The sequence below is a fragment of the Crotalus tigris genome, unplaced genomic scaffold (assembly GCF_016545835.1).
Source record: "Crotalus tigris isolate CLP2741 ecotype Arizona unplaced genomic scaffold, ASM1654583v1 scf7180000017589.2436309, whole genome shotgun sequence".
NCBI classification, from domain to species: Eukaryota; Metazoa; Chordata; class Lepidosauria; order Squamata; family Viperidae; genus Crotalus; species Crotalus tigris.
In genome coordinates this window covers 505,433-532,245 of record NW_024096495.1, presented here as the reverse complement: position 1 = coordinate 532,245, position 26,813 = coordinate 505,433, and the positions used below count along the sequence as shown (strand labels likewise).

The 26,813-nt window shown below is 38.2% G+C and overlaps 1 protein-coding gene across 4 annotated transcripts in view; it reads right to left on the bottom strand.

The window, feature by feature from the left end:
- Positions 1-15,197, bottom strand: part of PTCHD1 (patched domain containing 1) — a 72,045-nt gene extending 56,848 nt beyond the window's left edge. For all 4 annotated transcript variants that reach the window (XR_005559056.1, XR_005559055.1, XM_039362839.1 and 1 more), the window contains exon 1: positions 12,304-15,197. Coding sequence is in view for 2 of the 4 variants with exons in the window: in XM_039362839.1 (XP_039218773.1) it covers positions 12,304-12,732 (429 nt within the window). In the remaining 2 variants the exon portion in view is untranslated. The remainder of the gene's footprint in view (positions 1-12,303) is intronic.
- Between the last annotated feature and the right edge of the window lie 11,616 nt (positions 15,198-26,813).

Below are 26,813 nucleotides of genomic sequence, written 5' to 3'. Positions count from 1 at the left end.
TCCAATACTGAATGTCAGGCTTGGGAATGGAACAATGACCCCTGAGAAATGAACGGCAAGAGTAGGACTGTAATAATAGGCCCAGGCTAGCAAAAGACTCTTACTTCACTGCACATTGTATTGTTTCTGTTCTCTATTACATAAATTTCCCTTGTGTAAACTATGTTTATATAATAACTGTTTATATTGGGGAAATTACAGAATATGGAAAGGATATACCAGGGCAGAATGCTTCCTGATACACTGTAAAGACTCTAAGACTGTAAAGCAGATTGATTTATAGTGTTCTATACATTCCTAATTTATAATGGGGAAAAGGGTTAAATCCTGTTTAGAAAGGTTGGAAAGAAAGAGGGAGACATATTGTAGACCTCTTTCAGGAACAGAGCAATGAAAAAGAACATGTCAGTGGTAAAGCCAAGCCATCAGTTACAATCAGTTGGGAAAACGAAGTCTTAGCAGGGAGAAGATAGATGAAAAAGAAAGCACAGAGAGGAAGAAAGCTGTATGCTAATTGTCCGTGAGGAGCTTTAGGATAGAATGAAAAGCAGTCATGATCTAAATACTTTTTGTGAACAATTTCCTTTTGCTCACAAATTCTTCCCATTTCTCACAAAATATTTTTTTAACTGAATGCTCTCAAATGCAAAATCATGTCCATCTTATGTATGAAATACTTCTGCATGAAAAACCACTGTACCTGCTTATTTAGTATACTAGGGGCCTAAATAAAGGTCATCATCAATTTGTAATAATATATCATGCAAAAAATGAGAGAAAGATCTGAACAAAAAAAATAGATGAATATATGTGTCCCAGGATAATGTTGCAGGATCCAATCTGGGTCGGTCGTCGGTGACCAACCCAAATTGAATCCTGCCAAAAAAAAGGATAAATTATAGTACAGAATGTGCTTAAGGATATTACATAGAAATACTTCCTAGGTCTATAACCATATTATACGAGATTTCTTGAGACCCTCTGAAACCATAGTACAGGGGTCTTCAAACTTGGCCCTTTTATGACTCATGGACTTCAACTCCCAGAATTCCTCAGCCAATTTGAAAACCCCTGCCACAGTAGAATGAGCAGTACAAAAAGAACAAACAATAGCATGGAGAAGGTAGCGAAGACTGTTGTCAATGGCCCTGTTATCCATTATGGATGACGGTCTCACTGGTGGTAAATTGCTTGGGCTGGCACAGGCACCACTCTGCTTAGCATTGAGGGAGAGCCTGAGAGCTATACCTACAAATAATCAACACTGCTAACAGAAGAGTTTCATTTGGTATTCTTAACGCAAAGGCTGGCAAGTAGAAGAAGAGAACCTCCGGTATAGTCCCAGGCACTAAAGAAAATATGCATATTTATTGTGCACAATAGGGCTGTGTAGCACTTCAAATTAATAGAAAGACCCTGTCTGCAACTTCTTAAAACACTGTGTCACTTCTTATGATCAAATGTCTGCCCTCTGCACCTGCAGCAGAATCCTGAGAAAAAATAGGTATTATGAATACACATAAGCAGGATAGAAGTTTAGAGCTGATACTTGTACTATACCTGAGATAACAACCTTACCTTGTTTGCATCGATAATGCAAAGGAGACTTAAACATTTACTAGAGAGAGTAAGTACCACTTGGATCGATCAAACATCAGTATATTTGAACTGTGAATTAGAAGCCTATAAAGAATGTATCTGGCCAGAAATTTGAAATGAGAAATGGTCACTTTGACAGTTCATACTATTAATTACTTAATGTTGGCAACATTAGGAATGGATCTGTGCCTGAAAGGATGCTGAATTGAAAGACAACCTGGTTGGAAAAAAACTGATGAGCCAGAATCATCAACAGCAAGCAAAGACGTCCCTGAAGGGCGATCGTGATTGAAGTAACAGCCCTGCCCAGAAGGCTTCAGGATGAGATCTTGCCTTGCTTTGGAGGTTAAAGCCACAGAACAGAAAGGGCTGAATACAGAGGACAAGAGCTATCTGGACCAGTTCTTCTGGGTTGGGCAAGGGAACAGTATGCATAATCTGCAGGCAATTACACTTGTTTAAAATAGGAAAGAGTAAATACTTTGGAGTAAATACTTCCCCTATTAAATATGCTAATTTTGTTCATCTAGAAAGTTTGTTTCCAATAGTAACGTCAAGCTGTATCTTTGTCCTCAAAGCAGATTGTTATGGTTCTTCTAGATTAAATGCAGGATTTATTTTGGAATCCTAGGCTCTCAGATTCTTAAAAAATCTTAAGTGTTGTTTGGGAGCTTAATTAAAACTGTGCCATGGAATTTCAGAGTATTAAACTGTATGTTTTAATAAAAGGCAAAACAGAAACGCTTTATAGGTGGCAAAGCACATGTGGATCTGCCAGAGTTATGGGAAGCTGTAAATTAGCTCATGATGTCATCTACCTTACAAGCATTAAAGCATCAGCTTATCAAATGTATTGTTCATCTTACTATTACCATGTGTTCATCTGACTGGCTATAAAGAAGCAAGAGTGAAAAAGCAAAGAAAAATTTTCTTTTTATGTTTTCTCTCTGAAAACACCAAGACAGTGACTGAGTAGGTCCAAAGGTTCAATGAGAAGAAAAAATAAGATCCATTGAAGTGTTTCCAAAAATCTGGAAACTAACAGAGGACAGGAAGCACAAATCTTGCAGTCATAGACTAATTGCACAGTTAAAGCTATATCCTAATTCCCATATTTAAAGTATAGAATTAAGAAACCTGGAATTAAGACCTAGTTATGATTAAAGCTGCTATTAATGATGAACATAGAACTATTCTATGGTAATTTCACTAATAGTGTAGAATGAGAAATATTTTCTGTATTTCAAAAACAGCTTGTCAGTCCTCATTCTTTTAGTTTACCTGTACTTGAGATTTAAATATGTTCATTTTTGCTTTTGCTTTGAGGTCCTTTGTGCAAAACATTTTTCAGGGTAATATGGTACATTGTTACTCTAAATTATACTGTGTCATTAGACATGTGGCAATAAATAGATCACCATATAAAATTAGGGGTGATGGATTTATTTAGCTCCAGCAGTGTGAGTAATCTGACAAGAATAGAAAAACTTTGCCAATATGACAGCCTGACACTTGTGACAGTCCTGTGGAACTATAAATTTTGCCCTCTAGTTGTTTACAGACTGACTTTGAGGCCAAGGACAAAGAGCAACCTGTGCTTAGATTTAGAAGAACTAAAGAGGATGCTCTATGCAGGCAGGGTTAAAAACTCTCATGATGGAACACATTTTTCTTCATGAAGCTGGAGCTCCCTGGAGCCATGTCATTATATGAGAATTGTTACCGGAAGACTTTAGGTTCTCTCATTAAACAGAAAAATGATCTCCTCAGGGCTTCGAGGGGGAAAATGTTGCAAATGTCAATGGCACAAGTCCCAGAAGCAAAATTTAAGAGGTTGTTTCAAAACAAATCTATTTTTCTGATTCTGCCCTGGTGGTTTGCAAACACCTGAATGCAAAAAATGACTGGTAAGAAGACGAGAATATATTATAGATCGATTGCTTCAATTTTACAGGGAGTGTGTTACAGTTCAACAAATCCACCGATTATTGTAAGTGACTTTGCACAAATCTGATTCTGTATGCAATAAAAAAATCCACTCTAATGCTACAATCAAAGAATCCATTGCAAAATTACAATCTGGAAATGAAGTACAATATTCTATTCAGCTATGTACTTAAATGTGTGGAGTAGAGAAAAAAAACCTTAGTTAAAAAAAAATGAAAAGGACTTGTTTCGCCGTGCTACTTCCTGAAGCTTTTTCCTGCTATGATATGCAGAGCAGAAGGGTTAATAACTGGTAGTCCATAATCTGAACATTTTCAGCTCTAGTGGAGTGAATGTATATTTGGAAAGTGGAAAAACTGAATTAAAGGTGCATTTCCTTCTTTTTTTTTAATCTGTAGAGTTTACCTCTACATCCATGTATCTTGGACCCTTACAGGTTAATTTTTTTTTTAATCTGCTCCTTCTAAACTACAAACTAGAAGGATATACGCAGCTGTATTGTTCTGAATATGTAGATATTACAGTCCTATTTTTGAATGGCCACGTTTGCTCCTGTTAGGTGCGTCACCATCTAATAATTACTTTAAATGTTTAAAAGTGTGGATAAGCATAGACTATGTTGTGAATATTTGAAAATTCATAGCTATTGGTAAGCATTGACGATGGTATTACCTAAATGTGATAGCCTAGACTTGTGACGATTTGCAAAATTCATTTAGGTTTGTCAATACTCTTTCATGTTGACTTTTGCCAAATGTGGCACAATCTATAGTATATATTAAATGTTCCAATACATTAAATATATTGTATATTGTATATATATAAATATGGATATGCATGGCTTGATGATTTCTGTAGTTCTTTTAGAGCACAGTGTAAAAATGATTTTAGTCATTTATAATCCTAAATTTCAGAGTGTTTTGTTATATTGGTTAGTACTTTCCAAATATGATTAGTTACAAAATCAAACATCCATTATTCTCATCAATCATGGCCATTAATCACATTGCCTGGAGTTTTACATTATGTCATATTATTGGCCACTAAACGCAGTATAGTTAACACTGACTGAGTTTCAATCACTTTTCCAAAGATACTGTAGATTGGATCTAAGATCTTCTCCATTCAACAATTTTCAGTGGGGAAAACAAATAAAATAAGCACTGCTTCAAAAGACAAGTTGAAAAGGCAAAAAAGTCCCTTATATTGGCATGATATTGTCATATTTGCTGATATCCTAATAGCCATAACAACTATTAAATATATAAGAAAAAGTGCATTCCAGGTCACAAAACCTTTGTTTTAAACCTTAGTAGGATGAGGAACTTGTCACTGAGATATTGTTAAAACTACAACTGCCAAAGTCATTCATGATTGGAGCTGCTGACAGTAGTTCAGTAACGTCTGCTAGTTACCAATTTCCATTCTTAACTGAATTATTTTATTTATGTATGTATCATATTTACATGGCCTCCTAACTCATAAAAATGTAATGCCAAGTTATCTGATGGTGTCACTTCCTATAGACATTTATGCAAATCTTAAGATCCAAATTTATACAAATTTTTATTCAAATCTTAAGATCCACAGAAATTATTCTATGGGTGTTTCCATTAATTCGGTAAAGGTGAATGGCTATTAAACAGAGAAATTTTAGTTTTCAGAATCCAGTTGTGGAGTGCGCACAATTTAGAAGGTTTTTCCATATCTGATGAAAGTTTTAACATTTTCTTTACATGATTTAAATGTTTAAGATGAAGTTAGTATTTTAATGTTTTGTATTGTACTGTTTTATTCTCTTCCATGTTTTATACTGATGGTTTAAAAAGTTCCTGTGAACAATCATAAAACTATTTTTGTTAATCAGTTGTATAAATGATATATAAATGATCCGGCTTCAGGAACAGCAGGACTGAGATTTTAATATTAATGCTAATAATAATGAAAAGAAAGAGGACACATAATTCCCAAAAAGTTTTTTAGCAATTTTTCTCTCAGCAAAGGTTCGTTGGTTACATAATATCTCAAGAAATCTGTTTTATATTGTGAAGTCTCCATGGGTGAAGTGCAATTCATTTGTGTCAATTAAGTATGAAAAAAGATTTGCATCCCATATTTATACGCCAGCAAAGGCTCTTACGCAGAGCCACTTGAGGGCATGAAAAACGGGTGTTCAAATTCAGGTGGTTAATAATTCTGTATATGTATATTTTTGAAACTGAAACACACATATATGTTGCCAAAAACACAGGAAGTAGAGTACAGTATTGCCAAGCTGTTTTCCTTAAAATTTCTGGCCTATAGCAAGTAGATTGGGATCCAGTTTTAGTAAATATGTGATAAATATGAAGATGAAAAAATTGTTCAGAAATGCTTGGATTAAAGATGAATTCTAGGTATAAAAAGGTTACTCTGAGGAAGATGATTAATGGAATCAACTGATTAATTGAATCAATCATCTTAGATGAGTATCTTGTAATGACAAAAACAAGTTAATTGATTTATTTTTACTGCCAGAAGTACTTGTGGAATTATCTGTTCATGTGCCAAAATAACTTGACTGACTTGATCCCTGCCATCTTGATTTGAGTGGAATTCAGCTCTCCTCTCCTGGGCAACAAAATATCTTGGATCATTCCTAAATGGAAGAACAGCATCCTGCAGCAGATCTCAGGGTGGTATGCTGAGGATTATAGGTTGAGAATTTAGATTGAATATCACCATCCATCTCTGGTCAAAAGGAGAATATGCCAGTCATTTTATGAGATACCACGTTTTTTTTTAATACACAGGCTAGAATAGATCAAGTGAAACACTTCTGATTCCCAAAGATCTTGCAGCAGGATGGGGCTCCTTTTTCACATCCAAGAAGCTCCTTTTTCACTTTGTTTTATCTCAGGTGTCTCCATTTATTTCCTACATTACCTTGACCTGAGCGACAAGTAGGGATTTCCCGGGATTTCCCAATATTCCTCAGAGTAATTTTCCCTTTCCCCAACACGCTTATCATTGCTTGAACTTATAATTTGTCCAATGTGACTAAACATTTATTCCACCATCCAGAAATTTGGACTGTACTTTTATGATGAAAAGACCATGGGAATGTAATATTCTCTGCCTATTCACATTTGCTACAGTTCTCCAATACCTTTTGAATTAAAGTGGAGATCCTATACTCTTCCTTGTAACAAAAAGATGCTTTGTATTTAGCATGTTCATTGTGCATTATCTGGGATACTCTAAGAAACAGGTCTTAATGCCCTAACTTTTGTATTCTGAATGGTTGGTTTCATAATAAAGTTGGAGATGAGGAAGATAACTCAAACTGCAAAAGTGTTGTTTTGAGACAGGAAGTGTATGTCTTCATTCATGGGGGGAAAAAATCTACTTTCTTTTCAGCATAGTCCTTGCCCCCAATAACTGTCTCTTGTCTAAGCTGAACATCAGTTTATTCATTCTGGTCTAGCAATATTTTTCTTCCAAAAAAGAGCCAGTTGTTATATATGTCTTTACTCACTTGAATTAAATTATTTATAACAACATATTGCAGGGATATGCTCTATTGCCATTCAATAACAAACCATAGCACTTCAGTTTGGGCTTAATGATAATCCATGATTCTCTTAATCATATATTGTGGTAATATTTTACTCAAATACTTTCACCATACCTGCAGATTGCTGAACAAGCAAAAATTAAATTAGTTTGGTTTTGTGTCATGCTTGAATATTGTATTGTCTAATGGACTGTGTAAAAATACTAAGGTTGCGATACCCTTCTTAAGAGCAGCTAAAATGAATCATGGTAGCAATACACAAGTGTGTAAATAAGCAAAGGAAAACAAAACACTGCTTTGAAAAGTAAATTTACTGTCATGGGTTGTAAAGAATCCGCCCTATATTTGATACTGCTCAGTCTTACCGTAAATATTGGCCTCTTGTTTTAATTTTGGTTTTAACGTTTGACAGAAGATCCAAAATCAACACAATCAATTGAACAGATTTAATACACCTCCCACAGACAATATGTTTGCTTTCATCTTTTGGTAAAGATTTCTAATCCAACAAAGGGATCCTAATGGCAGGTGACTCTTGTTAATGCTAGAAGGCTAATTATGGTAACTGGTATTCAACATATCTGAAGAACAAACTTGATCTAGGTTTCCTTAAAAGGAGAAATGGGTGAAAATGTTTATTTGCTTTTAGATCCATAGGAAAGCAAAATAAACATTATAAACCTGATAGGCAGACAGACAGATGTTACACAAGGTAATTATTTTCAAAGTACTGTTGTCAAATTATATCTCTTATTGTTTGGGGCAATTGTACTCCCTTTTATGCTTTGTTGTTATGCTAATACCCTAAAATGAATTTCAAACAAGAAACGAACAAAACTGCCCCCTCACCCTTATTGACCATACAATAGTTGCTTCCAACAAAAACAACAACAAAAAGTTTCCTGGTCACAAAATAGTGACTTCTAACTGTTTGGTTCCATTGGGAAGCTACTGCTCAAAAATTCTATTCAGATTCCAATTTTTTAAATAATTATATTATTGTACACACTAATTAATAAGTAAGGAATATATTCTGCTTAACACTATGAGACCTCTGAGTAAGTATACATACAATGGTACCCGACTTATGTTCACAATTGAGAATGAAATTTATATGACTGGCATTGATTTTACAACCATTTTTACTGTGGTTGTTAAGTGAATCATACAGTCATTAAGTGATTCTGTTTTCTGCAATCAACTTTGCTTGTCTGAAGGTTGTAAATCACAATCACATGACTGCAAGATGCTGCAACCACTGTAAGTGTGAATTGGTTGCCAAATGCCTGAATTATGATCACATGACTGTGAGGGGAGTTCAATGGTCATAAGTTCGAGGAAGGGTCGTAAGTCATTTTTTCTGAAACTTCAAAAAATTGTTAAACAGTCATAAGTCAAGGATTATCTGTAATAAGAAATACAGTCGTTCATTAAAAAACTCAATTGTTTTAACTATGGTATTAGAACAACACTCTGTCAAGAGAAATGGTAACTTGATAGATTTGCCCAAAAATCAGTGTCTTTTTTTTAGCATTTTGCCTGACAAAAAATGGAATCAGCTGCCAAGAAGTTGCCCCAAAACATCTGCAAGTGGAGGTATAAAATGTATCTCGATATTATATTGCTGTATGAACATTTAAAAATTAATTACATTAACTTATGCCCAAAACCAAAATAAATGCAAAGGAATTTCTTCACTCTTGCATCTTAAAACAATTAGCAATTGATACTTAGAAATATTTAAAATGAAGTCAGAAATTAACAGCCAGCGTTCCAGAACTGCCTTTTATTTGACACTGGAGGATAAGCAGCAGGTGTAACATTAGTATCTGAGATCTAGCTTGATCTGAGAGAACTTTCAATGGCTGATATACTGTAGTTTAGCTGCTGTGTTCATGTATTTTCGCTTCTCTGCCAAGTCTGATTCATTACTTCAAATATAGTTTTTTCTTATGTCCCAAGACCAACATTCATCGAAAGGAAACAGACCTGAAGCAAAACTATCGGACCAATAGCACAATTTGTCAATCAGATGAAAACACAATGGCTTGACATCTAAAAAGTGGGCAGATGAAATTTTCCTTCTGAAATTTAAAATACTGGGGAGAGGGGGGCAGGGAGCAAAACATTAGTAACTTCAGGTTTTGATAAACTAAATTTACCACCTCTTTTCCACCTTTTACAATTGAGATATTCCAGATACATTCAAATATTTGGTTACACCACCATTGGTGCCAATGTCAAGTTTTTTTGACATGAAAATTGATAAAAAAGGGAAAATGGTTGTTGATTATTGGAATATATACTAAATATAAATATATTAAATATAGAGTGGACAGTTATATTTAAACAATATTTTAGTCAATAAATTTCTATTTGGACCATCTTTTCTGAAGGAATCATTTTTTACTGATGTGCTAATAAAATAATGTGAATCACTACAAGTGTAGCACAATCCTAAGCATGTTATTTGGAAGTAAATTCTACTTTGTTCTATGTGGCTTACTCTCCAATTAATAGCATTAGTTATTATAATTTTAGTTCATATCTTTCTTTGCTATGTTCTTTTACTGCACAATTCAGAATCATATCGTTGCAACCTATCAAGAACAGTATTTTTTTCTGTCTCTATTCACTTAAGTCCAATCTACAGCATTTTTCAAAGACTTAGGCCAGGGCTTTTCAACCTTTTCACCCATTGTACCACTTTTAGGATATGGCAACATCCGAGTACCACCAGTCGCCTAGCAAAGTATCAAAAACTTGATGACCAAAAAAAAAAAAAAAAAGGAAAAAAGTGATAAAGTACAGGTAGTCCTCGACTTACAACAATTCGCTTAGTGACTCTTCGAAGTTACAATGGCACTGAAAAAAGTGCCGCCCAAGCCACAGACACCTGCCTGCCCACCTGGCAGCGCTCTTCCTCCTGTCCAAGGTTTTCATTGCTGTATTTCTGTTGAGGATTGGCAGCGGGGGTGGTGTTTGGTTTTTATTCCCCCCTGTCTGCTGGGTGGTTGCAGCAGGTTTTGGTCACTTCACATGACTCTGGGACACTGTGACCGTCATAAATATGAATCCGTTGCCAAGCATCTGAATGTAAATCACAAGACCCTGGAGATGCTGCAACATTCTACCTGATCAGCACTTCTTCTGGGCTCAGCAGAAGCGTCAGGATCAGTGCTACTTTCCAATTGATTGGTGCTTCTTCAGGGCTCAGCAGAAGCACCAGGATCAGCGCCGAGCTCCAGCTGGAGCCTGGCGCTGATCCTGGTGCTTCCACTGAGTCCTGACAGCCCCAAAGAAGCAGCGATCAGCTGGAAAGCGGCACTGATCCTGGAGCTTCCGCTGAGCCCTGACAGCCCTGCAGCTCCAGCCATCTCTCGCTCAGGCTTGTGCGGTGCTGCCACCAGTTCAGCTCATTCCCCTCCCCCGCTACCACTTTTCTAGGATAGTTGCGTACCAGGTGTCAATGTACCACAGGTGGTATCCGTACCACTGGTTGAAAAGCCCTGACTTAGGCCATGCATTTGGCAGAACATAGCACTAATCCAGTAAAGGAGCAATTAAACCAATCTTTTGGACAATTAAGACTACAGAACAAGAGATAACATTTAATGTACCTGATGGCTTCAATGTATAAGAGCTGATGGTATTGAAATAATAATGGTGCATAGTTGACTGTTGTTTTATTAACAATAACTATTTTAGATTATGTTGAATATGATACAGGGTTCAACTAATCAATTTTCTTTTCAATAATTAATGTTATTACAATTTTGTTTTTATTACAATTTTGTTTATTTGAGAAAAGATAGTTACTGCTACAATTGTAGTTAGGTTTCTAGAGATAGCACACCAGAAAAAAATCAATCATTACCTACATCTGCTTGCAATATCTTTCAGAGTAAATATAAGCACTGATATTTCTGAGGGTTTTCCTAGTTGACAATTTATTTCCATGTGAAAACACTGGTTATAACTGCTACATCAGTGTGTTTCTGTGTATGTGAAAGAGAGGTCACTAAAGGCTGATATCATGGATTCCATTGCAAGTTTTTTTTAATGGAACTGGCAGGACTCTCTATGAATATGTATTTTCTCATTGCAAGAGATACTGATGGTCCAAATGTTTGTGATTACTTTGCAGTATGTCATCAAAGCTTATCAAAATGTTATTTAATGCTAAAAAGTAAATATGGATGTTCAAAGCCATCTCTCTCTCTATATATATATATGTGTGTGTGGGTGTGTATGTGTATATATACTGTATGTATATATATATAGATAGATAGATAGATAGATAGATAGATAGATAGATAGATATAGATATAGATATAAATATAACACAAAAGAATCCCCTTTCATCAACTTCATTCATCTTGATTCCATCCATGCATTTTTCCATGTTTTTATCTCAAACCTGTACTGAAAAGTATGACACAGTTGTAAAATAGACAACAAACTAAATATTGACAAAAATATTGCAATAGGCAGGACCTTTTATACAGTTCAGGAACAATTCAGTAAAATTTGCTGCATTACATTACACATTAAATATCTACACAAAGAAACTATAAAAACAATCATTTCTTCTTATTTCAAATCTTGTATTTGTGTATATGAAAGTAGCATACAGCAATTTTTAAAATATGATTAGAATGCTATGAAAGAAATATTTTGGAAATAAAACAGCCCCTGTATTTAATTTTCAATTAACTTGCATAGCCAATGTAATCAATGGAAGGTCTTGAGTAAGGTAAGAGTAACCTACAAGTGTTAACCATCAATGTTGAAGTTTAGGTTGAACTCCAAATTAGCAAAAGTGGTTGTTACTAACTCAATTTGTACAGGAGGGACAAGAGGCAGAGAGAGAGAGAGAGAGAGAGAGAGAGAGAGAGAGAGAGAGAGAGAGAGAGAGAGAGAGAAGTGTCTTTCATTCACAACCCCCCCCCTCTTATCACCTCTGAAAAGGAGAGGGAATCTGTACAGGTATTCTCCTCTGCAAACCATAGTTAACCCAACTGTTGCAGAACTATGAACTGCAGACCAGAGCAGAGAAGGCTACTAGAACAGGCATACATGACTGATACTCCACTGACCAGATACCTCTACACATTTTTAAGGATCCATGCAGGAAGGCAAGAAAGGATTTCAGCAACGGGGTGGAGAAGGGGTGACTCATCAGGAATGCTAATCCTTACCTTTAAGATCAGATCGGTGTGATGTTGGTCCAGCATGTTCGCCTTGACAAAGGATGTGATGATGACTCTGCCGTATCTCCCTGGGGTCTGCAGGTCGGAATAGAGCCGGTGCTTGGACCGGTTCACCGGGAAGAGGCTATTGACCAGGTTCCTCTCGATCTTGGCCAGGCTGTGTTTGGGGGCCAGCAGGTGTTCCACGCTCTCCTCGATCTGGTACTTGCTGAAACTGGCCCCCAGCAAGATGGAGATGAGCACGGGCGCAGAGGCAAAGAAGACCGGGTGGCTGGCAACGAAGTGGCCGAGTCTAGCGAAAGACGTTCTTAGCCCCCTGTGCAAGACCTGCCGCAACATTCTAGTGCAGAAGCAGCTCAGAAGGGCGAGGTGCGCACGACGGAATCTGAAGCTCTCCCAGAGCCCAGGCAAAACCATCGGGGAGCCCAGGCAGGCGGGAGCTTCCCCTGCGGGCTGAAATTGACCGAGCAGGCAACCCGCCCTCCCCCTTTCTGCGCGGTGGGTGCTAAAGCTCTTTGCCTCCCTCCAGGCTGCCGAAGGGAGTTTCCCGGCGCCTCATTGTCTGACTTTAAACAACAACAGAGATTCCGAAAGGGAGACGGCGGGAGCAAAAAAAAAAAAAAAAAAATCGCGCGTGGGGGGGGGGGGGGAGGATTGGCCAGCGAGGAAGCCAAGATCTTATTGATGGCAACCCCTATTTTTTTTCTCCGCTTTTTATGGTGGCAGCTCTTTCTGCCAAACCAAGTGGGTGGGTGAGAATTGTTTACCCAGGAAAGATATGGGGGAATACAGAAGTGTGTGTGTGTGTGTGTGTGTGTGTAGGCGGGAGGGGGGGTATCGGTAGACACACTTGCTGACTAACTCAGTTAAGCAGCCCGCACAGAACAGAGCGTTGAGGGGTAAATATGGGGAGGGGATAAAAATGCAAATCTTATTTTAAAAATGCCACACATAAGATTAAGCTTTGGGAGCCCGGGTTTTTCGGAGGCTGGCGATTTCGGTGGCCGTCGCTGGCTTGAAGCTCCCGAGGAGACCCGGGGGCTACGGCTGACTACAGACCCGCAGAACTGAATGAACGGTTTTCCTCCCCCGCCCGCGCCTCCAATTGAGGCCAGGAAAGAGACTCGCCCCTTCCTCAGTCAAAACCCCGAAAGTGGGAGAGGTTCGCCTTTTTAAAGCCCTCGCCGCCGCTAAGGCTGCCGCCGGAGTTCAGGGGCAGTTTCTTTGCCGGCTTTTTCATGACAGTTGTTGAGCTGTACGAAAGGCTGGTCAATGGCCCAGGTGGCTCAGAACAGGCGACTAGGCGAAGGAACGCCTTCTCGCCCCATCTTCCCAGGCTCTTTTCCGGCACTGGGATCTAGAGGGTCGCACCGAATTAATGTTAAATAAGATAACACAACCCCCCCCCCCTTACACAATATGGGCAACTTAGCTGGAAGTCCCGGTTGCTGGCTGCCAATTACCGATGTCCAATGGCCAAATACCTAAATCGGAGCTTCTTCTTCGCTCGGCGTTTGCAGTTTCAAGGAACCTATCCCGCAACTGGGATGGCTGTAATTGTTACTACTTTAAAAACGACCGGATCCTCCTTCAGGTGAGATCCATGTCAGCGCCGACAGCACGTCCCATCCAAGCGAAATAGCTGCTGCCCGTCAGTGTCGGAAGATCACCCAGGAAAAGAGGAGAGCGAACACTCAACCGATTCCTAAGGCATGGCAAAGTTTTCGAGTCTCACCTTTGAAGGAGTCCCCGAAGAAGCCCGTTTGGGAGAGGTGGACTTATCCGTACGCAGGCGAACGTGGCTCCCATTGTTTCCCGACCGGAGCAGCGCAGAGATACAGTTTTGTGTATTTCATTGGTTTCAAGCGATTGCTCTTCTTTGTCAACGCATAGTGAGGATCCGACGGTTCAAATGCCGGACATCAAAAACGTCTCGGCAATTCCACGTTTTCCCCTTCTTTCCTTCCCTCCCACTTGCTTCTCTCGCTTGCTCCGTCTGTCTGTCTGCTGCTTCCCACCCCCCCTCCTCTTTTCGCACTGATTCTGTCTGCCTGGCTCTCTCGGTGCGACGCGGCTTCAGCGGTCTTGCTGGTGCGAGAGCAAAAACTGCTCAATCTCTTGCCTAAATGGGCATGTGCGAATACTTTGCACATGCCCATTAACAAGGTGACGCCGCACAGAAGCCGGTGCCCTTAACCGTTTGCCCGGAACTTGCCTAAAATCCCCCCTTTTCCCTCCAAGGAAAAAGGTGCTACCAGGCGGACGGAGAATGGCAGTTAGTCTTTGTGTAGATGGGGTCCAAAAGCAATGCAGTAGAAACGGGGGCTTAAGAATTACCAAACAAGTAGTACTATTACTACTACTATTACCTACTACCACCAAACAACAACATCCCATGTCCTTGGGAAAGACCAATAGGTGGATAAAAATGCTAAATCTAAATATCTGGCTGATTCTGCAATGAACCATAATAATAAAAACTGTAGTTGAAAAGAAAGATTGTGACATTCCAGGTTCTGGAGAAGAACTCAGTGTGCATGAAAGCAAACATCAGCTAACGAACTGGTAGCTGTGATTTCACATTTTTGTGTATATTATTATTGTTGTTGTTATCGTTATTGTTATTATTTATTTTGAATGCTGCAAAAATGACTGGGAACCAAACTGACAAACTTCTTGAAAATGAGCAAGTCAAGATCCTGTGGGACTTTTGGATCCAAACAGACATCACATCTGACATCACTATTGTGGAAAAGAAAAAATCTGATTCATTGATTTTGCAATAGTAGGGGATGCACAATTTGAAGAGAAACAGCCAGAAAAAAATAACAAAATATTGTGATTTGCAAATTGAAGTTGAGCGAATGTGGATGAAGAAATCAGTGGTTGTACCAATACTAATAGGATCCCTTGCAACAATACCCAAAGGGCTGTGTGGATACATGGAAAATTTGAACTTATTGGTCCTGAATATCCTGATTTTGCAAAAAAACCCCACCCTACTTGGAACTGTCTATATACTCAGACGCTATCTTAATAGTTCTTAGGTCTTTGGTGAGGATTTTAATTGTTAAATTTTTACCAGTCCCAGACCGTGAATTGAATTGAAGATTAAATCAACAATAACAACAACCCTAAGGAGCTTTACTTTATCATGGTGGTGGGACTTGTGTGCTCTGACTAAACTTGCTCCAAAACCATTTAACTATGGTGAAAACACATCAAGTGAATTCTATGCCAGATAGAGTATCGCCTGGATGAACAAGACTCACGTTAAATACTATGGCTCCTGAGTGTTCAGTGAAAAATATGCTACAGAGCTCAGCTCCCTCTGCTAGGCAACCAGGGCATGGAGTTGACAGGAGACTGGAAGACGAATGAAAAAAGCAAAAAAACTGAACAAAGGATGATAATTACTCAATTATGGAAGCTTATTATTGATCTGAGCTAACAAAACATGGATTTCAAAAATGCATGTCCAAGATTTGGAAGGAGAATCACCTGGATATAGAAATCAATGACCAAAGACTTATGAGTGTGTTATTTTGAAGCACAAGCTATTCACTAATGCAGAATTGCAAGAGATTGCAAGGAGAGCAGTGTAAGATCAAGGCTCAAGTGTAACTGATAATAGAAATAATTTAGAAGTGGAGCAACAAGTAGTGGAGAAAAGGAAGGAAATCAGAGAAGTGGATGAGGAGCAAAAAACAAGAGCTGGATTAGATGTTGAAGAACCAACAGCTAGAGCCAAATTAACTAGAAGATTAAGATTCAGATGGAAAAAATGGAAAGAATTTGTTTGCTTAAACTGAATCAAGCTAGTACCACAAGGGTATCACAAGTTCTGTCTTAGGCCCAGTACTCTTCAATATCTTCATAAATGACTTAGATGAGGGAATTGAAGGGGAACTTCAATTTAAATTTGCAGATGACACCAAACTGACAGGAGTAGCCAACACCCCAGAAGACAAATTCAGGATCCAAAAAGATCTTGACAAACTTGAACAATGGGCCCTATCCAACAAAATGAATTTCAGTGTGGAGAAAAGCAAAATCTTACATTTAGGCAGGAAAAATCAAAGGTACAAATACAGATTGGGTGAGACCTGGCTTAAAAACAGGCAAATGTGAGAGGGACCTTGGAGTCCTAGTGGACAATTACTTGATTATGAGCCAGAAGTATGCGACAGCAACCAAAAAAGCTAATACAATCCTGGGTTGTATAAACAGAGGCATAGAATCAAGATCACACAAAGTATTAGTGCCGCTTTATAAAACCCTAGTAAGACCATACCTGGAATACTGCAGCCAATTTTAGTCACCATATCACAAAAAGATGTTGAGAGTTTGGAAAAAATTCAGAGAAGAGCAACTAAGATGATCAAAGGTCTGGAGACTAAAACATACAAAGAACAGCTACGGGACTTGGGTTTGGCTAGTCTAAAGGAAAGAAGAAATAGGGGAGACATGATAGCAGTGTTCCAGTATCTGAGGAGTTGCCACAAGGCAGAGAGGCCAGGTTGTTCACCAAAGCCCCAGAGGGAAGGATGAGAAACAATGGTTGGAAACTGATTAAAGAGAGAGGCAACCTGGAATTAAGAAGAAACGTCCTGACAGTGAGGACAATCAACCAGTGGAGCAGCTTGCCTCCAGAAATCGTGGGTGCTCCATCACTGGAGATTTTTAAGAAGAGACTAGACATTCACCTGTCTGAGACAGTATAGATTCTCCTGTTTGAGCAGGAGGCTGGACTAGAAGACCTCCAAGGTCCCTTCCAGCTCTATTCTATTCTAGTAAGAGAAGTTTGGCTAACGTATTGAAGAATGAGAATGAAGCTGTCCAGACTATTCCAACAGAAACATTAGCTCAGACAGACCAGCTAATGTATGCAGCAGCTTACTAAAGAATTGGGCTTGAAAATTGAAAAGAATAAAGCAATTAAGAAGGGAAAATCAAAGTAGAAAATCCACCTGGAGTTAAGAATAAAGAAAATTCAATTGCATTTAAGTAATTTGAAGAATTTGAGACAAGGAAATCTGAAGAATAAAAAAAAAATCAGAATTAGCCCGACAACAAGATATGGAAAACAAGGAAATTGCAGTTGTGGTTGAAGAGCTGAAACAAAGAATTATAGCTATTGCAGAAAAAATAAGCGATATGATAACCGAATAATGCAGTTTCAGCAAAATCCACAATTTTGAGAGAACCAGCATCATTTCTATAAGACCCTTGAAAGTGGACATTGTGCTACCACAAGTGAAAAACTTAAGGAAAAAAAATACTCTGAAAATTTGGAAGAACTTATGGGAAAACAACAAGAAGCACAATGGGAATGCAAGTGGATCAGGCAAATTGAAAGCACTGTAAAAGTGACTAGAATGGAAGATGTTCACCTAACAAAAGAAATTGTGCAAAAACAAGCAAAGGTGATCAAGAACTGGAGTACTCCTGGTTCAGATGAGCTGCATGGCTTCTGGCTGAAATCACTAACAAGTTTGCATGCAAGATTAGCAAACCAGATGAATCAGGTTCTCGAAACACCAGAAAGTGAAAGTGCAAAATGGCTTTGATTCAGAAGGATGCACAAAAGGGAAATAAACCTGAAAATTACAGGCCAATCACTTGCCTGCCAACAACATACAAATTACTGACAGGCATTATTGCAAACCAAATTTATGGATATCTAGAAAACAAGGATTTGCTATCTGTAGAATAGAAAAGGTGCTGCAAAACTTCAAGAGGAATCAAAGGCCAACTGATGATTGATAAATGGGTTTTGAAGAATTCAAAGAAAAGACAAACAAATTTGTTCATGACCTGCATTGACTATAAAAAAGCATTTGATTCTGTTCCACACAACTGGACTGAAAAATGCTTAGACATTTTTGAAATTAGCAGCAACATCCAGAAATTTCTGAAAACTTCCATGAAGTTACAGCAAACTAAGCTGATGGTCTATGGAGAAGAACTTGGTAAAGTTGAAATCAAACAAGGTATCTTCCAAGATGATTCACTGTCACCTCTGTTATTTGTACTTTTGATGGCACCATGAACAAGCATTTTGAACAAAATAAACTGTGGCTGTGAATTGGCTAAGAAAGGGTTGAAAATTTCCCATTTGCTCTACATGGATGATTTAAAACTGTTTGGAAAAACAAAAGCTGAATTGAGCTCACTATTGAAAAGCACTGAGGAGTTTAGTAGAGACACTGAAATCCAATTTATCATTGACAAAAGTGCAACAATTGCTGTTAAGGCAGGAAAAATGGTTGAAGTTGATGGATTCAAACTTGATAATGAAGAGCTGATAAAAGCAGTAACACCAGAAGAGGGGTACAAGTACTTAGGAGCTTCTGACCTGTTGCACAATCAAGTCAAGGAAGCTACTTCAACTAAATACATAAAGCAATTCCAGAAAATCTTGAGATCAAAGCTGAGTGGACAAAATATCATAAAGGCAATTAACACCTGGGAAGTGCCTGTAATATGATACTCAGCTGGAATAATTGATTGGACTCTACTAGAACTTGATAACTTGGATCAAAAGACAAGAAAACTAATGACAATGCACCATGTTCTGCACCCAAAAAGTGAGGTTGATCGATTGTATTTGCCAAGATCCCAGAGTGGCAGAAGACTCTTACAGGTGAAATAAACTGTGGAAGAGGAAAAACATGGCTTAAATGAATACATTAAAAAAGCAAAAGAACCTCTGCTGAATCAGGTGAGCAAGAAAAACCTCTTGAAATCAACAAGTTTAAAAGCAGAATATTGAATGGAAACAACTGAGCATCGTTTTTTTAACTGGAAAAAGAATACCTGAAGAACATTGAAGGAAAGGTAGATTCAGAGGTAACATGGAGCTGGCTAAAAAAAAAAGAAACTGAAGGCTTCATTTTGGCTACCCAAGAACAAGCCTTGCAGACCAGTCCCATGAAAGCAAAAATTCAACATGTCAGCAACAACAGCAAATGTCACTTATGCAACAAGAAAGTTGAAACAGTGGATCTTATCAGTGACTGCAGCAAAATCTCACAGATTGATTATCTGCAACGTCGTGATCGAGTTGCCAAAATTATATTTGGAAGCTTTGCCAGAAATTAGAGTTTGAATGCAGCAAAAATGACTGGGAACACCAAATTGACAAACTTCTTGAAAATGAGCAAGTCAGGATCCTGTGGGACTTTTGAATCCAAACAGACATCACACTGACATCACTATTGTGAAAAAGAAAAAATCTTGTTCATTGATATTGCAATATTGGGATGCACGATTTGAAGAGAAACAGCCAGAAAAAAAATAACAAAATACTGTGATTTGCAAATTGAAGTTGAGTGATTGTGGAGGAAGAAATCAATGGTTGTACCAATACTAATAGGAGCCCTAGCAACAATACCCAAAGGGCTGCGTGGATACATGGTAATTTTGAACTTATTAGCCCTGAATATCCTGATTTTGCAAAAAAAAAAAACCACCCTACGTGGAACTGCCTATATACTCAGACGCTATCTTAATAGTTCTTAGGTCCTGTGGTAATTCCATGCCAGCCTGTGATCCCAGTAGTTGAGGAAGAGGAGGAGGAGGAGGGGCCTGGAGAGCCATCAGAGTCAGAGGGAGACTCTGATGAGCTGCAAGACTTACAAACTAATGAAGAGGCTGGTCCTTCCACTTGTGATCAAGCTGAGAGCCAGCTGTGCTGGGAAGCTGAGTTGGACTTGGAGGAAGCACAGCTGGAAGACCTCAGAGATGTTTGTAAATGTAGACAGGTCACACGAGTAGGACAGAGGGAGGCAACGGGGCGACTCCAGGGGAGGAAGAGAAAGCAGTGATAAGCCATGCCTTGGGGACTGCGTAACAAAAAGGGAATGTGTGGGCAGGGCTGGTTACTGGAGGCAACCATTTGCAAAGAACTTTTATTTATTAGTTACGCATTATGTTGTTGATATCTAGCTGCAAGTAAATCCAAATAAGCTTAAATACGGTATTGTGAACAATAACTGATTTTATTAAATTTATAATAAAATGACTGTTAAATAAATTCAAATTAAAATAATTTTTTAATTGAGATAATATGCAATTCTCTGTAGAAAAGTATTTCAAATTGCTTCATTTCAGATTTAAATTGAATCTGTATATGTTTCTGGATTGCTTAGATCACAGAGATGCAAAATATGATTCTAGATGTCTAACAAAATGCACCCTGTTATCAAATATACTGAATCATTAAATAAACTATATAGTGACTGTTCAATTATTTGAATATGTATTTGAAAATCAGAAAAAGCAAAAGAATAAGGCATGCAGTGCATTTTATAGAAAAACATCCTTATCATTTTGGAATGAATATTTCATTTCCAATGCTACTAACTTAACACAAAAATACTATGGTAGCTTTAAAGCAAATACTATTTATTATTTATTTATGTTAGAATAATATTTTATGCATCCTTCAGATGTGAATGTCCAAAGCTCCTAGTTTTATTTAAAAGATAATAATAAATGATGAAATATCAAAAAACCCTATTAAAATAGAAAATTAATTTCAGCAGAAAAAAGCATCAATTTGATAACCACCAGAAAGTCAACAATTTAAAACATTGCAAACAAGTCAAAAGAGATACAATTAAAAGTTCTCTGCAACAGGAAAAGTTTTCAAAAATTAGCAAACCAAATATGAAGAGGGAGATAAGCTTACTTCAAGGCCCAAGAAGTTTCTTTTTTGTATTTTCAACTTTTCTCAAAGCGTTAAACAATAGCATGTAAAAACTAGCTTAAAATAATTTATAAGATGGTTCAACTAGAAGGATGTGTACTTTTGACCATTTAGGGCATGGGTGTCAAACTCAATTGCATCACATGACATATTATGACTTGTTTGCCTTTACGGAGCTGGGGCGGATATGGCCTGTGCGTGACGCATCTGGCCTGCGGGCCACCAGTTTGACATCCCTGATTTAGGGTATAAAAACAATCTACATTTTGACTTCCGATTTTGACATTGCAGCGATGCAGACGCAGGAAGACGGGGCTCCATCTTTCGCATTTGGTTTCGCCCTGCTGGTGGACCCCGGAAAGGATCTAAAGTCGCCCCGTAGAGGCAACAAGCAAGGAGGAGACTCTCATTGATTGTGGGGTGGGGGGTGGCAGCCCTCCCGTTTGATCTGAGGAAGCCCTCCAAACCGGCAGGGGAAAGACTGGCTGCATTCATGTAGCCAGTCCTAAGCTGCTGACAATGGAAGTCAACAAGCACTACCAAGCAACTTTATAGCAACGTGGATGAAACTGGGTGAGACCTGATCCTTTCTTTATGATTTTAAGACCTCTTCCTGAAAATCTGCCCAAAGCACTGCCCTCAATGAAAGAGGGAAAAGGAATTTCTGCCCCATTCCCTCAGAAAAGAAAAGCGGTGAATTAATTACTTGGGGAAAATGGCAAAACCCATAAAACCTATTTGGAATTAATATATACAGTACATACAGCTTGAAAATTTGGGGACTAAAAGTGTTTTTAAAACTTTTTTTTTAAAGAAAAAGACTTGAAAAGTACAGTATAAGTTCTGGATCTAAAAACTGAAAAGTGGCATTGATGACATCTAGTGGTGAATTGCAGCACTACAACTTATTTATGCCTAAAAGAAACCTGGCTTGAAGCCCAGAATTAGATAAGACTTTGGCTGACCTTGGAAGCTTTTACTACTGAGAATTTCAGATGAGAAAAAAGGAACAGGCTTGGGGGCTGCGTATCTGTGTGGCAGAGATGATAAATATACTAAATTTGGCCTGTCTACATTTTGAACATAAATACTGACTTTCAGAACTGTAGTGTGGAATTATTTTCTTGTAGAAGAAACATATGGAATACTTTGGATTATAAATCTTGATTGTTGAACAACCTTCAATGGTTTTTTTTTTCCCCCTGGACAGAAAGGATATATTTCTTACTGGACTGAAAAATTTGATTTTTACCTATATCTGCTTAGGGGAGATTCAGGAACAGACAGTTGTTGGATAAATCTATAAAGACTATTTATAAAAAAAAATAAAATAAAAATAAAATGGATGTTCCATACTCAGCATTAAATAGTAAAACATCATCTTTAACATCTGTTCCCAGTAGCCTTAACTTGCCATATCACCAAGAAAATACTGATGAAACACAAAAATAAATTCTCTCCATGATGAAATTAATACAAAAAACAATTACTTTAGATTGTGAGCAGATAAAAGAACAAATTTCTAAGCTAAATCTACAAACTCAGAAAACAACTACAAAGAAGGAACCAGCAACCCAGAAAATAGAAGGAAAACTAGAGAATGCTGACACAAATATTGATGATCTAAAGGAAGAAACTAATGACCAGACTCAGATAAATGAAAATTCAGAAGACACAACAATAATACTGGAAACAGAAAAGACATTTTACAAACCAAGGTTTTAGAACATGCTGGATGACAAGGAAGGAGAGCTGATGGAATGGAAGATAGTCATTAACAGAACTGTGGGGAAATGGAGAAGGAGAGAGGTGGTTTAATGAATATCAACAGACTAGCTCTTCCAAAAACACTTTAACCAAAATGTTTCTCTTGTTCCAAATAACATATACAAAAATAGAGGAAGAATTATTTGTTGATCCAAATGCACTGACTTGGAAAGTTAGTTGGTAAAGAAAGAAAGCTAGAGTAAGATTGAAGGAAACAGAAGTTTTGACCTATTAGAGGGGATGTCATATTATTAATTAGAGGTTTGAATATGGTTAAGAATAGATTGTTAAAAATAGAAGTATTATTATAACCAGTGCTTTTTTTCTAAAAAAAAAAAAAGGTGCCGGAAGTCATACACATCATACAACCCGCCTTGCCTATCCTACAAGGTTTCATCCAAAAAAGGTGCCGGAACTCTGTTCTGGGCATTCTATGAGAAAAAAAGCTCTGATTATAACTAGATAGTTAGGATTTGTAATCAGAATATTATATATTGGTATGAAAAGGGAAATAAGAATATGTTAAGAATTTTGAATAAGGGATGCTTTTGGTTGTTTAAATAAAACTTGTTTCAAAATTATAAATGGTTGGGATACTTTGAACATGGATGGGAAATTAAAATTGAAAAAAGTGAAAATAGGATAAGTGGAAATTGAGTGCAAATGCAATTAAGATATGCTTTGGCTAGAAAAGATATTTTAAACTATTTTTGATATTATTATAAAAATGTAACAAATGTTGATATGCAATTATAGATTTACTAACAATAATAAGAATTGTATTTGCTTAATGCAGAAAAATGGTTATTACCAGAAGAAGAGAGGATGTACTGATGGGTGTAATAGTGGACTTAGTTGGAAAAAGCTTACCGTATATGCTGGCGTATTAGGCGACCCGGTGTATAAGACAACCCCCGTCTTTATCGCCGAGCCGCATTCCTAGAACATCGTCTTATACGCTGGAAACTACCAGTATTTCTGGCGTATAAGACGACTCAGCGTATAAGACGACCCCCGTCTTTGGCGCCGAGTTTAGCGCTTCCGGAAGTCATCTTATACGCCGGCATATACGGTATATAAAACCACAGAATTACTAATGGACTCGGTCACCATGTTGTCAATTGAGCACTTGTATGTGAAAATAGAAAATTAATAAAACATTTATATTAAAAAAAATCTACATTTTGAAGTGAATTGAAACAAACAGTTAATGCATTTCAAAACGAGGAAGTTACGTGATCCTTCAAATGGTGATGCAAATCATCCGGAATCCTGTGGTTTCAGTGGTTTTTTTTTGGCTGATACAATGGAAAGGATAGCTCTTGAAATTGTTATTGGTGAAATGGCTACTTTCTTGTTTGTGGAATTTAACTAGTAGCATACTTTCCAGAAGGCATATATTCCATTTATCAAAAAAAATAAAACCTTTTAATCCACAGGTGTCAAAATCGTCATGTGATGTGTCGCGATCTATCGCGACTCTTTTTGCATTGCCGGCAATGGGGTGGGCGTGGCTTCGGTATGATGAAACAGCAGTTTGACACCCCTGTTTTAATCTATCCAATCAAGCAAAATATTTTTTTCTTTGTCTATGGAGATTCTCAGTCATCCAGAAATGAAGTAACTTCTTGGATGAGAAGTGAAACAACTTCAAGGAGAAACAAAGATAGTCCAATTGCCTCTTGAAAAGCATCTTTGGGACATTTTAAAAAATGTGTTGTAATTATTTCCCCCCCCAAAAAAAGTTGTATATTACATTTATTAGAGAAATAAAACCTTAGCATCTATCCAATCAGGCAAAATATGTTTCTTCATGTTTTGTAATTATTTTTAAATGTGAAGGCTTGCATGCTTGTTAAATTATAAAACACCCCCCCCCCCCGTACACACACACCAATATACAGTTTTAGAGATACTTACCATATTAGTTTTGGAGCAATGAATTTCGTATGATTTCCCACTACCCCCCAATATTAAAAATAAAAAAGAGCCAACCAAAGGGATTAAAAATAAGATGTTTGGTAGCTTGGGCACTATAGGACACAGATCTGAATAATGTAAAGTACTAGCTTTTCTGGTTTCACCAGGCTTCTATCTGAGTTAGTCATGTGCTTGCAATGCAACATGGAGACTGGTCCTCAAGATCCGAATTGGACTGGCTGTGAGAACATCGCAAAGGCAGATCCGATAATTAGATTGGGGTACATTTCCACAAAACTTGGTGGCTTCAGATATCTACCTTTCCCTTATTCTTGTCAAGTACCATGTGACCTCCTGGTAGATTTTCCATCTGATATGCTAGAATATATGATATGCATATATTTATCTATGTCAGTTATAGTTGCACAATAAATAGACCATAAATACATTGGCGTTGGGATTGTCTTCTAATGCAACTGTTGAGTTGGAAAAAAATCTTTGTGCTTTATAACATTGATTAAGCTTGTTGGTTCACTTTCTCAATGTAAACTCAGATCACCTGCTTTAATCCATAATCTATAGTGCATAATTTTCTTTTCCAGTTTGCTGACTAAATTACCAGCTGTCTCAGAACCTTTTGGTTTTTTTTCAGCATGCTTTTCACTTTGTTTGTAGGGTAATTGTCTTTTCTGTTTGCCACTCCATTTTGCCCTGAGTCCTGTAAACTGGCACTTGATTATGCTTTGTTTCTTTAATTATGGTTTAAATCAGGGGTGTCAAACAAAATTTCATTGAGGACCGCATCAGCATTGCAGTTGCCCATGGGGGGGGGCGGCGGGGGGGTGCGGCCTACTGGGTGGGCATGGAGGGAGTGGGTGTGGCCTACTGGGTGGGCATGGCCAGCTCTATATTGTTCGTGTCAATGGTGCCTGTGGGGGCCTGGGCAGGAGTGGGACAGATCTGAGGGTCTCTGGCAGAAGGAGGTGGGACCAGGGCAAGTGCCAAGGCATGGTCCACTGGAGGAGCCTCACTGTTCCTCTCAGGCCATGTGGGGGGGCTGGATGGTGGTGCAGGCTGCCTGGAGCCCTGGGCAGCAGAGGTCAAATGCCCAGCCTGGCCCTCAAGCACCCGTGGCACCAAGTCCAGCCCCACTTCCCCAAGAGGGCGCCCAGCTGCACTTACCTCCTCCTCAAGGCTGCTGTTGCTGTGCTTGCTCTCCTTAGCCAGGTTGTTCATAATGGGTACCCGGGCAAAGTCAGAGGGAGACTAAATGCGTTTCAGCATAAATGGCCACCACAAAATTGTACATTGGCTCCCGGCCGGCCTGGGCCAAGGCCAAGGCAGCGGGGGTCATTCCCTCACTGTTTCCAGGATGGCTTCGTGGGGCAGATGAAACCACTTTACAGGCCGCATCTGGCCCCCGGGCCTTGTGTTTGACATGTCTGGTTTAAATATTCTCCTCTGTTTTGTTACTTCAGAAGGTCACTGCCTTGGTCCATAATCTGCAGCTCACTGCTGCCATAGTTAGTTTCTTCTTCTTTTATCTTGTGCTTCATGAGGAAGTTTTTAGGATAGTTGCTGATTATTGAGTATCATCTATTTTTGGTGCGTTAGCTGTGGCTTTTACTGTGTCATTTCTTCCAGCACACTGCAGTACTAAGCCTTCCAGATTTAGCAGTCTTTCTTTGGGAGTCCTTTGTTGCAGCACAAATTTACCAAGCTCTGTCTTTTTCCCTCTGGTGCCTCAGTCAGAAGAGTTATCACCTCTCTTTTTGTCTATTTTCTGTGTTCTCACTCTTCCTTTGACATTTGTCAATCAGCTTGCCTCTTACATAGTCTAGTGTAAGTTCACATTATGGTCTCATCTCTAGAGCATTCATCAAGGGGCTATATATTTCCCTAAGGAAACAAACAGCAAAGCAGTTATGCAATTATCTTTCATTTCCTCCCCCATTCTTTTGCAAGCCTGTCTAGTTTCCAGGATCAAATTTAACTGAACCTGCATATCCTGGGACTTTTGTAACTCCATATGTAATGTTTCTGGAGCAGATAAATTTCCCTGGTCAAAGTTTAAATCTCTTTAAACATTTCCATATTT